At 37.1% G+C, this 14,803-nt stretch overlaps 1 protein-coding gene across 3 annotated transcripts in view; it reads left to right on the forward strand.

The window, feature by feature from the left end:
• NGLY1 (N-glycanase 1) overlaps nt 1–14,803 on the forward strand; it is a 56,069-nt gene that overhangs the window by 879 nt on the left and 40,387 nt on the right. For all 3 annotated transcript variants that reach the window (XM_045791628.2, XM_045791629.2, XM_087870154.1), the window contains exons 2-3: nt 9,703–9,817; nt 14,305–14,550. In XM_045791628.2, the coding sequence (XP_045647584.1) occupies nt 9,703–9,817; nt 14,305–14,550 (361 nt within the window). The remainder of the gene's footprint in view (nt 1–9,702; nt 9,818–14,304; nt 14,551–14,803) is intronic.

Consider the following 14,803-nt stretch of genomic DNA (forward strand, 5'->3'; position numbering starts at 1 on the left):
TATTCATTTTGAATCATTTTCCACCTCAGTTCTTAGATCAAATCATGTAGTGGCTTGTGTAGGGTAGGGAAATGGGACCGAGGTTAAAGGAGCTCCAGGTGCCAGGTAGTTGAGTGAGTTTACCGCATTCATCAGGTCATCAAGGTTACTATCTAGGTTCTCTCTCCCACTTCACCCCCTCGTGCACTTATTCTTCTAAGTGGTGGGTATATTGGCACGAAGTCTAAAAGGAAATGCTTAGTTTCAAGGTTATAGATTTGATGTGACCCAATTTTAGAGACATTAGTTACAAGTGTAGTGTTTTAGCCCATGGCGTTTCATTCTTCATGGCAATATATTGTTCATAGAGGTAACATTAAGGATTTTAAAAGTAAAGTGAAGGAAAAATGACCCTTTATTATTCGCCCAATGCTATAACGGATGTGCAGTATGTGCAGTGTACACAGCCACAAAATTGTGACCTATGTGGAGACTGCCTTTCTCCTCTGTGACACCTTCTCAACTCACCTCTACCCTGTGAGATCTAACAGCTCTTCAAAGCACAGGGACGCCAATGGACTCTGCATGAATGAACTCATAAGCTGAGTCCTCCAGATATTCTGAGCTGGGACCCCCAAACTGGAAAGCCACCAAACTATTTAAACCCCTTTATTCAGAAAAGGGGTTAGTTTCAAGGTTATAGATTTGGGAAAAGGGAAGGGAAGTGGCCTTGTAATAGGATTCACTTCTGCTTTTAATCTAGTGAAACCCAAAATACTAAGATCAAGGTGTTTTGAGGAAGGAAAACCTTTGCATGCAAATAATGACTTGGCATCATAATCACCATTATGAATATTTATCAGACTCATAGAAGAAACTTGGCATGCTGTCAGTTCATGTTACAGTCTTTCCTTTGGCTTATGTTTCTGAATTGAAAAGTTTTTATCTAAAAAGGGAATTAGGAGTCTGGAACTCATAATTGAAGATAGTATGAAAAGCTACCCTTGTTAGTTTAATTACAGTTATGCCTTGTTTTATTGCTCTTCACTTTATTGTGCTTTGCAAATACTGTGGTTTTTTTTTTTTTTTTTTTTTACAAATTAAAGATTTGTCTGTTGAGCGAGTCTATTGGTGCCATTTTTTTCAACAACTCACTTTGTATCTCTGTCACATTTTGGTAATTCTTGTAATATTCAAACTTTTTCGTTGTATTTGTTATCTGATCAGTGAGCTCTTTCATTTAATTGAAATATACTTGACACATAATGTTACATTAGTTTCAGTAGTATAACATAGTGATTCCACAGCTCTGTACATTATGCTGTGCTCATAAGTATAGGTACCATCGGTCACATAGTTCTATTATAATACCATAAATTATATTCCCTATATGTATCATTTATCTCCATGACTTTTTTTTTAGTGAGCTCTGTGCCCAGTGTGGGGCTTGAACTCATGACCCCAAGATGAAGAGTCACATGCTCTACTGACTGAGCCAGTCAGGCGCCCCCCTCCCACCCCCGTGACTTACTTATTCTATAACTGGAAGCCTGTGTCTCCCACTACCCTTCACCCATTTTGCCCATCCCGCACTCCCCCCTCCACCCCTACAACCATCATTTGTACTCTGTATTTATGTGTTTGATTCTGTTTTTTGTTTGTTTTGGTTTTTTATCCACATGTAAGTGAAATCATATAGTGTTTGCCTTTCTCTGTTTGACTTACATCTCTTGTCATAATACCATCTAAGTCCATCTGTGTTATCGCAGATGACAAGATCTTATTCTTTTTTATGGCTGAGTAATATTCTGGTGTGTGTGTGTGTGTTTGTGTGTGTGTATGTATACACACCACATCTTCTTTATCCTTCAGTCAGTTATCTTTGATGTTAATAGTGTTTTGGGATGCACCAACTGTACCCACATAAGATGGCAAACTCTATAAATGCTGTGTGCATTGTGACTGCTCCACCCATTGGCCCTTCTCCTGTCCCTCTCTTTTCCCTGTGTCCTGACACACAATAATAATTGAAATTAGGCCAATCAGAACCCTGCAATGGCCTAAGTGTTGAAGTGAGAGAAAGGGGTGCATGTCTCTCACTTTAAATCCACAACTGGAAGTAATTCAGCTTAGTGAGGAGGGCATGTCAAAATCCATGATAGCCCAAAAGCTACGCCTATTGTACCAAACAGACAAGTTGCAAATGCAAAAGAGAAGTTCTTGAAGGAGATTAAAAGTGCTACTCCAGTGAACACACAAATGATGAGAAAGCAAAACAGCGTTATTGCTACTAATGGAAGAAATTTTAGTGGTCTATCTAGATAGAGGATGAAGCCAGCCTCAGCATTCTCCTAAAAACCAAAGCCTAATCCCAAGCAAGGCCCTACCTCTTCTCTGAAGGTTGAGAGAGGTGACGAAGTTGAGGAAGAAAAGTTGCACCCTAGCAGAGGTTGGTTCCTGAGGTTTAAGGAAAGAAGCTGTCTCCATAACACAAAAGAGCAAGGTAAAGTAGCAAGTGCTGATGAGAAGCTTCAAGTTATCCAGAAGACCTAGCTAAGATGATTCATGAAGGTGGCTACACTACAACGGATTTTCAGTGTAGACCAAATAGCCTTTTATTGGAAGAAGATGCCATCTAAGATTTCATAGCTAGAGAGGAGAAGTCAAAGTCTGGCTTCAAAGTACAGGGTGACTCTTATGTTAGGGGTTAATACAGCTGGTGACTCAAAGTTGAAGTCAGTGCTTATTAACCATGCTGAAAATCCTAGGGCTCTTAAAAATTATGCCAGATCTACTTGGCCTATGGTCTGTAAATGGAAGAAACAAAGCCTGGATGATAGCACATCTGTTTGCTATGCAATTTACTGAATATTTTAAGTCCACTGTTGAGACTTGTTCAGGAAAAAAAGATTCCTTTCAAAATATTGCTCATTGACAATGCGCCTGGTCACCTAAGAGCTATGATGGAAATGTACAATGACATAATGTTGTTTTCATGACTGCTAACACAGCATCCATGCTGCAGCGCATGGATCAGGGAGTCCTTTGGGCTTTGAAGTCTTTTATTTTAACAATTACGTTTTGTAGAGCTATAGCTGCCATAGATAGTAATTCCTCTGATGGATCTGGGCAAAGTAAGCTGAAAACCTTTTGGAAAGGATTCACCATTCTAGATGCCATTAACATTTGTGGTTCATGGAGGGAGGTCAGAATATCAACATTCATAGGAGTTTAGAAGAAATTGATTCCAGCCCTCATGGATGACTTTCAGGGATTCAAGCCTTCAGTGGAGGAGGGGACTGCAGATGTGGTGGAAACAGCAAGAGAACTCAAGTTAGAAGTGGAGCCTACAGATATAGTTGTAGCTAAATTGCTGCAATCTCATGATAAAACTTTCATGGATGAGAAGTTGCTTTTTATGGATTAGCAAAGGAAGTGGTTTCTTCAGATGGAATCTACTGGTGAAGATGCTGTGAGGATTGTTGAAATGACAACAAAAAAAATAAAATATAACAAACTTTGTTGATAAAGCAGCAGCAGGGTTTGAGGGGATTGACTCCAATTTTGAAAGATGTTCTATCAAATAGCATTGCATGCTACAGAGAAATTGTTCATGAAAAAAAAAGAGTCAATTGATGTGGCAAACTTTTTTGTCTTGTTTTAAGAAATTGCCATACCACACCAACCTTTAGCAACCGTCAGCATTGAGGCAAACCCTCCACCAGCAAAAAGATTACAACTCCTGAAAATTCATTTGGTAGTTAGCATTTTTAGCGTTAAAGTATGTTTAAGGTATGTACAATTTTTTAAAACATGCTATTAAACACTTAATAGACTACAGTATGGTATAAACATGACTTTTATATGCAGTGGGAAATTTTAAAAATTCATTTGACTTGCTTTAGTGTAATTTTCACTTAATTACAGTGGTCTAGACCCAAACCTATAATATCTCAGAGGTATGCTTATAACAGTATTAGTCCCTGCTCTTATATTAGAATTGAAACTCCTTTAGCCTTCAGGAAGTTAGAAAACACTTTCTTCCACTTCTAAGTCCAGTGACTTGTTAACCTCTTACCAGAAAAGCCCCTGAACTCTTCTTGATCTCTAGCTACACTACCTTACAGAACCGTTAATCTGACTGATTTAAGAGTAGAGAAAACCAAGGTTTCTGTTCCTTTTGTTGTCTTGGGAAATTGATCAGTGTTAGAGATAAGGGACTGTATCAGGGATGTTGTCTTGGTATATCTTGTTCCTACCTCAGGGTTTGACATAGTGTTTTATGAAATGAGTGGTGAAATAAGAATTTTATTAGTAGGTTTTGTTTTGTTTTTTTAACAGCAATACTTGTCACTGCACTCAAGTGAAGATAATACCTTTGATTACATTTCAGATTTCTGCTTCAGGTGATGTTTACCTTTTCCCCAACTAAGAGACATAAAGCTAGTGAAATTATAGAATAAAACATAAGCTAATTTGCATGCACTATATGCTATGGGTTTGAACTTTTTTTTTTTCAGTTCACTGACTTCTAGATAAAGATGAGCTGTCCTCAATAATATCTACTTTGCAAAATTTATAATAGTTTGACTAGCATTCCACATGTGTTCCTTAGATAATTTGCTCTGTTCTTTAAAAAATATGTTTGATGTTCCACTAATTTCTTTTGAAAACTGCACACAGTTACTGGTTACAAAGTGCCAAGGGCCAAGAATAGAAAGTGGTTTCTTCGAAGAAAATAAATATGTTTAGGAGAAAGACACAAGTATGGAAAATAGCCACAACATAAAATCTAGAGAACAGTTGGAAGACAGTGTTCAAGCAGTTACATGTTTATGTGTGGAGATGGTAGAGGGACCTAGTGTGGAATAGTTTTGAGAACGGAGGTTTGATAAGATGGGATGGGTTCATGGAATAGCAGAGAACATATATTTAACATAAGAGGCAAGAGAAAATGATTGTACTTTCTAGAGTCAAAGAGAAACATGAAGGAGTTTCATGAAGAATAACGATGTGTGAAGACACAAGGCATAGGTTTCATTTGTGAAACTATTACAGTAATCATAAGCATAACTGGGGATAGAATGGAGAAAGAACTATCGGAGACAGGGATTGGCAGTTCTTGATGACTGAATGCAAGGAGTAGAGCTGGTAATGAGAGGAGACAAAATAACCCAAATAACTTCAGATTTCTAATCTGCGTGACTGTTGACAACTGGAGAAATTGAGAAAGGGTAGTTAATTGAGGATTGGTGAGTTTGTTGGCATATTGTATGGTGGAGAGTATGTAAGCTTTGTAATCAGACCAGTGGGTTTAAATCCCAGTCAATCATTTCCTAAGAATATGGTTATAGGCAATTTATGTAAAGTCTCTGGGTTTCAGTTTTCTCATTTTTTTTCAGTTTCCTCATTTTTAAGAGGAAAGAAAAATGTCTGCATTATACGATTGTTGCAAAAGAGAAATGAAGATACATATGTTGTCTATTGTTACCATTATTCAGTTTTTCATGTTGAACAAGCTAGATTTTGTGTATGTTTCCCTTTTTGTCAGCTACATAGAATGGTAGAGTTAGAGCTAGAGATGGTTCCCAGATGGTTCTAAAGATGTTTTTGAAAAATGTACATGTATCTCAGAATAGTAGATTTTCAGAAGGCCTAGAAATATTTTTTAAATGGCCTATAAACTGACTTTTGTGATTAGTAATAAAAATACAAGATTATAGGATTTCTCGTGTACTAAATTTCCATTTATGTAAACCTTTCTGAGATTATGCATCCTAAAGAGGTAGAGGGCTAGTAATTGGTTAGATACATTTAATTATCAGCATTTCTGAAATTCTGAGATAGAAACATTTAAGTTTTTCTTTTTTTCTGAGTTGGTGACCTCAGTGGGAGACCTACTGTTAACATATCTTAGGATCTTTTTGGGGGCTCCTGATGCCTTTGGCTCAGGTCATGATCCCAGGGTCCTTGGATCGAGCGGCATCAGGCTCCCTACTCAGCGGGGAGCCTGTTTCTCCCTCCCCCTCTGCTATTCCCCCTGCCTGTGTGCTCTCTCTCTCAAATAAATAAAATCTTGAGGAAAAAAAATCTTTTTTTTTTTTAAGATTTTATTTTTTTATTTCAGAGAGCAGAGGGCAAGGGGGTGGGATTCAAAGGGGGAGAAGAACAGGGAAAGAATCCCAAGCAGACCCCGTGCTGAGCACAGAGCCGGACATGGGGCTTGATCCCATGATCCCGAGATCATGACCTGAGCTGAAACCAAGAGCTGGACCCTCAACTGACTGAGCCACCCAGGTGCCCCAGTGTGTCTTAAGATCTTAATTTACATGGTCAATTATTTTTTATAATAATTTTTTATTATGTTAGTCACCATACAGTATATCCTTAGTTTTTGATGTAGTGTTCCATGATTCATTATTTGCACAATTATGACTTTCAGGGTGAAAAGCATGACTTTTTTCTACCATTCAGTTGTAAAAACAAAGACAGCTAGGGGGTAAGACAGCTAGGAAAACACCAAAGTATGTTCAAAGTGATGGTGAGTGAGGTGTGGGACACTTTGCTGCCCTTTCAAGATCCCATTCTTCCAACATCATCCAACAAACAACCAAGAAAAAAAAAGTGAAGGTGCTAAATGATTGCAAACAAGCAAGATAAATATTACAAGTTGCAGAATAGTTAAGGGTCAGCAGAGGTAGAAAAAACACAGTGAAGAATTACAGCAAAAAATATTTGAGAAAAGTCTGCAGAGGAAATTAAGTTAATGGAAGAAGAAAATGAAGCAAAAATAAAGGTGATCCCTAGGGGTACTTCAGACACTGCAAGATAAGGAGAATAGTAAGGAGTTCAAGGATGGTGGGTATGCTGGCATGATGCTGTGAAGCTAGAGATTTAGGAAATGTTTGTTTGGTACTTTTCCAAGGGCAGGAAATGGGATCTGCTGGATATGAGCTCTAGTGTCTTTATGGCAAGTTCTCTAAGCCGTTGAGGGCTTCAGGATGAACTTTTGGCACTATTGTGTGTTCAGTGCTATGGCTGATGTGCTCAACATATTTAAAAAGAAGGGGGCGCCTAGGTGGTGCATGGGGCGCTTGGGTGGTGCATAGTTAAGCGTCTGCCTTCGGCTCAGGGCGTGATCCCGGCGTTCTGGGATCGAGCCCCACATCAGGCTTCTCCACTAGGAGCCTGCTTCTTCCTCTCCTACTCCCCCTGCTTGTGTTCCCTCTCTCGCTGGCTGTCTCTCTCTGTCAAATGAATAAATAAAATCTTTAAAAAAAAAAAAAACATTTAAAAAGAGGAAGATAGGATTTGGGTAACTGGACATTACTGTTGGTCTTTTTGATTTGTTTTTGTTTGCATTATGTTTTTAGGGAGAAAAACAGATAATGGTATGTGAGGCCCATAGATGTTAAAAGATAGAAAATTGCTGACTAGACTGGAGCCGAAAAGCTATATCAAGAATTACTTTGAAACATGTATCAATATAATAAGCTGTATCAAATCAACTAGTCTAGGTTTTATAAGAATTTTTAAACAGTGATGAAAGAGGAAAAACTAGAAAATTAAAGCCAGAGAAAGACTTTTGATCATGTAAAAATCTGGAAGCTATTGGGGAAAAATAGGTTAAAAAAAATCAGGCAGCTTTGCACCAGTAGATTATATCATCCCGGTGGTACTGATGTTTATGACTCTGTGAAATGTGTTGAATATCACGAAAAGATGCTTCGTTTATCTATAACTGGCCTTGATAAATGTAGGAGTATCGTATAGGTTAATGTTTTTTGTTTTCATGGTAAGAAAAGGAGGCACACTTATATTGTGGCATAAAAGCCAGAGATGCTGAATATCTTGCAGTGCTCAGGGCAGTCCCCTACAACAAAGACCTCAAATGTCAATAATACCAAGATTGAGAAACTCATTTAATACACAGAATAAAAGAGTAGAGCATTTATTATTGTGTTTTTTAACCACCTGTGATGCTCAAAAGACCCGTATTGAAGAACAGTGTTTTTTTTTTCTTTTTTTTCTTTTTTTCCAGTTTTTTGTGGATCTATAACTTTGTGAAGTACAATAAAAATTTCATGGCATATCAAATTGTTAGAAAAATTGCTGAGTAGTCTTAATTTCAGCACTTCTCATGAATGACTAGCAAGGAGTTTATAGATGGGCACCAGTCTATGGACATTTTGAATAACACTATTTTAGAGCTTTATCTCTGAATAATCTGTAATAAACTTGTATAATTTTTGAAATTAAGGAGAAGTTTAAAGAGGATTCATGTATTTATGACATTTTGGCAATAGAGAGTTGTTTGATGGAAAACAGATGTGAAATATGTTGAAATTTCCAAAGTTCAATTAGGACAGAAATGGTTAATGAGTTGGTAACAGTATTGATAGCATTGTCCACTATTCCCATTCCATACCCCAAGCAGATGGCCTTGGCACTCCCATCGATGGACCCCTGACACAGCCTCCGAATCCGTCTTAAAATAGTGCTAATGAAAGCCACTACTTTTGTAAGGGAATTCGTATCAGATATGAAATCTCATCAGGATGCCAGGGTGGCTCATTCGGCTAAGTGTCTGCCTTTGGCTCAGGTCATGATCCCAGGGTCTTGGGATTGAGTCCTGCAGCAGGCTCCTTGCTCGGTGGGGAGTCTGCTTCTCCCTGTGACTGCCATTCCCCCTGCTTATGCTTGTGCTCTATCTCTCTCTGACAAATAAATAAAATTTTTTAAAAATCTCATCATCCTAAATTATGTTTTGAAGGTCTTTTGAGTGTAATACTGTGATTACCTTTTTTAAAATTTTATTTATTTATTTATTTGAGAGAACATGAGCAGAAAGGAGGTGCACAGGGAGAGGGAGAAGCCCGACCTGGGGCTCGATCCCAGGACCCCAGGATGATGACCTGAGCCAAAGGCAGATGCTTAACTGACTCTCCCACCCAGGCTCCCAATACTGTGATTATCTTAATCTTGTATTTTTTTCTGTTTTTTTTTTTTTAAACAGCCTTTCTAATTTATCAGGATTATTAAAAATCTCAAAACTTTTCACAAAGCTGGTCTCATCCCATGTATGCTATTCAAAATTTTAATCATGGTAAAAAAAAAAATTTGGCTGTGACAAAAATATATCTTTACTTAAGAGTAAAAACAATCATTGGTCTAGGGAGGAAAGAAAATCAAGTGACTTTAAGGTATACCTGGGTTTGTATTTGTCAGAGGTAAAGTCTTTGAGGAACTGTGATCCATTTTTATATAGCTTCTTAGTTTCTTTTATTCATTCATTTCACAAGTATTTATTAACTACCATCTGTGCATCAGGCACCATTCTCGATGATTGAGATCCATCAGAACAAAATAGGCAAAACCTGCGCCCATGTCTGGAGCTTACCTAGATTTTTTTCTTAGCAACCTAAAAACTCATAAAGGTATGTGGCTTTAACAGCGTAGAATTAAAATGTCGCATGGATTTCCCTTATGGAAACATTCATATTATTAGCTATGAAATTAAACAATAAGGTGGTAATAAATGTATACTGAGGTAAGAATCACAGAATCAGGCCATTTTTCCCGACTGTGCTTTCTCTTTCTTTAAAGTTGGGAACTATACTACCTTGTAATGGTGTAGCCAATATAAAAGGTAAAAAGGAATGCAAAAACACTGTGGAAAGTATAAATTGTTATATATAATCAAACTTTCTTTATTTAAATCAGGAACCCTAATGATGAAAAATATAGATCTATCCGGATTGGAAACACAGCTTTTTCTACTAGACTCTTACCTGTCAGAGGAGCCGTTGAATGTTTATTTGAAATGGGCTTTGAAGAGGTAAGTTAAAGGGTTTCTTCTACCCAGTTCACGTATAAAGAATTTATTATAATGTTGATGGATAATTATCTAAATAAGATAATATTTTTAGATTAATGTATCATTTTGGAAATCTGTGGAACTACTTGCTTCTTCACCTGTTAGACTTTTAAAAGTCACAGTAAATATATTTTAAAATCACAGTAAAATATAACAACTCTCCTACAGGGAACATTCTTACAAGTTTTAATCCTTTAGAACAGGGAGGTCAGACATACAACCCAAAGACCAAATTGTGGGTCATTTTAGACTTTTAGCAAAAATCTGATTTGTAAGTACACATGAATACTAGTAGGGTCTAACCACTTGTCTCCAATAAGAAATGAAAAGAGTAAATGCAGAATAGCTGAGTTCAGTTGCCACATGTAAGAGATTTCTTCTGTGACAGAAAAGAAGAATCTCAGTATGTTTTTTCTGTTTTTTAGTCAAAATAAAAGTTTGGTGTTTTCATCTTCTGGAATCTTGTGGCATAGCTTAATTTTATGACACAATGAAAGTAGTTATCGGTATTGTCAGTTTTCTTTATGTATATATGTTTAACCATTTCTAGTTTATGGAATATTGAAAGAAGTTGAACCAGGTTGTGGATACACGGTAGTCCATAGCAGTCAGAATTGTCAAGGCTGTAGAAGTTGTTAAAGAGATATACTGAGTTGCCATAAGAAGTACTTTCCTTCCTGCCTCTCTGCTTTTCTCCCCATATTCTGTTCTAGGCCCTGAAGGGTATAGTAGTGAACTGGAGAAATAGATCCCATTTCACAGTGAGCCTGGTTCTGATAGGTTAGACAAACCGTAGACATGAAAGCAAAGATGAGTGCAAAGAAGAAAATAAGGAGTGGTAATACACTGAAAAGCAACTATAGAGGGAGCAGCTACGTAAGAATGAGTGGTCAGGGAAGAATGAGTGGTCAGGGAAGGCCTTTCAGGAGATAATATTTGAGCTGGGACCTAAATGAAGAAGAGCATTTCAGGTACCTGATCCCTCAGGTAAGAGTACTTCAAACAGAAGGATTCATGTGTGCAACGGACTTCTAGTAGAATTAGCTTTGGCACAGAAAGGAGCTACACAGGCCAGCAGAATCCAGGGTGTGGGGTTTTGAGGACCGTGCTAAAGACTTGGACTTCATTCTAAGTGAGATGGGAACCATAGGAAGGTTTTAGGCAGGAAAGAATATTTAAAAGATTACTTTAGCTGTTGTAAAAAGGATGTTCTGAATGTTCTGGGATGGGGGCAAGGGATGAAGCAGGGAGACCAGTTAGAAAGCTTTTATCAGCCTAACGAAGAAACAATAATGGTTTGTATGAGTTCCATGAGGGCAGAGCCTTTTGTCTTTTTATCCCCCCTGTTGCCAGCTCCTAGAATACACTGAGGCATTCAGGAAACATTTGTTGAGTTAAAGACTGATAGCAGTGGAGATGGGGGAAAAGTAGAGGCATCTGGATTTTTCTTTTTACTTGAAGCAGAGCCTGCAGGACTTGCTTAAGAACTGAATGTGGGGTACAAGGGAAAGGAAGGAATCAAGGATACTTCTAGGTTTTGGTTTGAGCATCTAAGTGGATGCAAGTACCATTAATTCAGATTGAAAAATCTTGGAGTGTAGCAGATGTCAGAAGAAATCACTGTTTCTCTTTTGGATAAATATAACTGACACACTGTTAAACATTCAAGTAGAGATAAGAAGTAGGCAGTTGGATATATGATTCTATAACTCAAAAGGAGAGGTCAGCCTGGAGATATAAATTATGGTGTTATCTGCTTGTTGGTTACAGACATCTGAACATAAAGAACTTAAAAGTATAGGAGACAAAATTGAGAACATTGCAGATTTTGTTCAAGGAAATACAATTTTCAAGTTAAATGACAGAAAAATTTAGTAAATGACAGCTGGAAACTGTATGATTTCTCAGTTTTGAAGTATCACATATTCTGTGGAGTCATATTTGTCTTTTCATTCAACAAATATTTGAGTGCCGGGTGTGATGACAAACATCCCAGTTTGCCTGGGGCTGTCCTGGGTTTAGTACTCAAAATCCCACATTCTAGAAAATCCATCTCAGGCAGACCCAAAAGTTGGTTACCCAGTGCCAGGTAACAAGATAAATTGAGACTTGCAGTAGTATTGGACACAAATGGAGGAACGGTTTCGGGAAAGATTAACATGTTTTGATCAGACTAATTTATACTTCAAGTTTCTGAGTGAATTTAGACTTCACACCTCAGGACCCATCTGCAGTAAATGTTTTATCAGTGTGGCTAAGTTGCAGAAGGAACCAATGGAACTGCAACTGAAGTCTACCATTAGAAAGAAATTCAGTAGGCTTTACGGTGAAGTAGGAATCTCAGACCCATCCCAAAATGTTCAGGTGTATACTAAAATCCTGGGCACTTTTGGGCCTCCTTGCCTCTGAGGCTACATTCCTTGTGAAAATTTTGAGAAGGAGGTTGAGAAAGACTGGGATCCATGTGGATATGTGACTCATCCAGCTTGCTGAGTGGAGTGGTTCTCACCAGGTACCATCGGAGGAGGGCAGTTTTGGTTGTCTTGGTGACTGGAAGATATTATCAGCGTTTGGTGGGCAGGAGCCAGGTTTGCGAGAATTGTCTTAGCAAAAATATGTTGAGAAATAAGAATTTTGTTAAATACTAGAATTCTCATTAATTTCCTAAAGTGTTATTGGGTCTAGTGCAGTAAGCCTGTAATTTTGTCCTTTTCGTGAAAATACAGTGCTGTTGATGAAACTTTTTGGTGCAGACACTTTAGCCGTAATCATACATTCTTTTAGGACTGGTCCTGAAAAGTTAGAAGGGAAGGGAGCAAGGCACAAGCAGCATCTCTGTCTTATAGGCCTTCTCTGAGGTATGGACTGATCATCGATCCCGATACCTGTTATGCTGGATTTCCACCTTGGCCCATGGTGTCTTCTACCTCTCTTAGTGCTGCTTCACTAACAGTATGAGATGGGAAACCTCCGCATTTGGTTTTAACCTAGATACCTGTTTCTGAAGAGAAACCTCATCAGAGATGTGAGGTGGTTCCTTTCTAATGGTGGAAAATCATTGTGATCCAATTTGTGCTAATCATGGGTGTCATCATCACAGCTGTAGAAATACTTTCTTTTTGCTTAACACTTACAGCTATTAGTACAAGCTTATGAGTTTTTGTCTCTCTTCAGTCTAAGATGTAGTCAATTATAGTTTAACAATTAAGGTTTACTCCAACAATTACTCTGTAGCATCAGGCAGATTATTTTACTTTTCTGAGCTTTTGTAATTTCATATAAAGGATAGGGATAAACCTAATACCTACATTTCAGGGTGGTTGTGAGAATTACTTAAGATAATGTACATAAAATGTTAGCATAGCACCTAGAACACATGAACACAATAAGTGATAGTTTTGTTTTTACAGCTATTATGGGTAATGAATATGTAGAGCTTAATGGCCTCTTCTAGCTTTTTAAAAGGGATTCATATGGGATTAATTTTCATGTCATTAATTTTCATGTCATGTTAGTCATTTGATTCTGATAGGTCTGCCATCACCAGGAAAATAGGTCATTCTTAGTTGTTGAGCTTAATTTAAATGCTTAAAATCTACAAGTCTATCTATTGCACGTTAACAGTTATTTTATCTCATATGCAGTTGGAATTACTGTTGCTTCTCAAGACCTTAAAACTTGATTGAAGATATTTTCATTTAACTTTTTTGTTTTGTAATTTGCTGACTATTTTACATTGTGAACTTTGTTGTGATGTTTATTGTATCTTAAAGCTTCTCTGATTATATTATGGGTATTCATTAAATGAATCACTACTTGAAGAATGGGAGTTTTATTGTTTGTTTTATTTGGACCACCTTTGTATTACTATTAGCAATGCATAGTTTTGAATTGACCATCAGGCTGTACTTTTTGTTTTCTTGAGAAAATTAGTGGACCCCATATCCAGACTTCTTTAATCTTGTAGCTATTCTTTAAAGTCTTGGGTTTAGGAGATTCAGAGGTTATTATATAGATATAACTTCTTGACCCCGGATCATTTTGTATGGCTGCATCTCTAATTACTATTATTTCATAGGGAATTTCACAGAGAATAATAGTATAATATACTATTGCAGAGAAGATAGGAATGTGCATTTTTATAATAATTATGAGACTTTGTGACTTATTATTCCTAAAAGAAAATATTTTTCTAATGGCTTTTGAACCAATCAAATAAGCTAAGCATTATATGCAAAGGAGACCAATTTTTTTAACTTCCTCGTTCATACATAGGCACTTTTTACCTTTGACTATTTTTTAAAAAGTACCATAATGGTAGGAAAACAGAATGATTGTTAAAATATTATGTATTCTATAGTATTGACTTCATTTTACAGATATATATATATATATGAATGTCAGTATAAAGCAAAGGTTAAAATTGTTCCCAATTTTATAAATTACAGGGAGAAACACATCTTATCTTCCCTAAAAAAGCTTCAGTGGAGCAGCTGCAAAAAATTCGTGACCTGATTGCCATAGAAAGAAGTAGCAGATTGGATGGATCAAATAAGAGTTACAAAGTAGAATTATCTCAGCAACCTGCATCCAGTACCCAGCTTCCTATAACACAGTCTTCAACTCCTAGTGGGTTAACCCAGCATGCAGGGAACAGTGAAGGACAGTCATCAAATCTACCATCTGCTCCAATGGTAATGTTAGAATTAAACCTTTCTTAACCAAAGTATTGAAACAGCAAAAGCTTTGAAATATGTTGTGATTTATTCCTGAATTTATGCCCTCGTTATTCTTGGTTCTTAGAATTGTAATATATCCAGATTTCCTTAGGTGTTTAAAACATTGTCAAATTTGTAACAAAGTAGGGAAAATGTCTTTTTTTATACTTTTAAATCTTAACTTTTGGTTTATTGCTTCTTAGGCATTTCATCATTTTATCATTCATAA

The sequence above is a fragment of the Ursus americanus genome, chromosome 20 (genome assembly GCF_024610735.1).
Source record: "Ursus americanus isolate L20-20 chromosome 20, mUrsAme1.1.p, whole genome shotgun sequence".
Taxonomy (NCBI): domain Eukaryota; kingdom Metazoa; phylum Chordata; class Mammalia; order Carnivora; family Ursidae; genus Ursus; species Ursus americanus.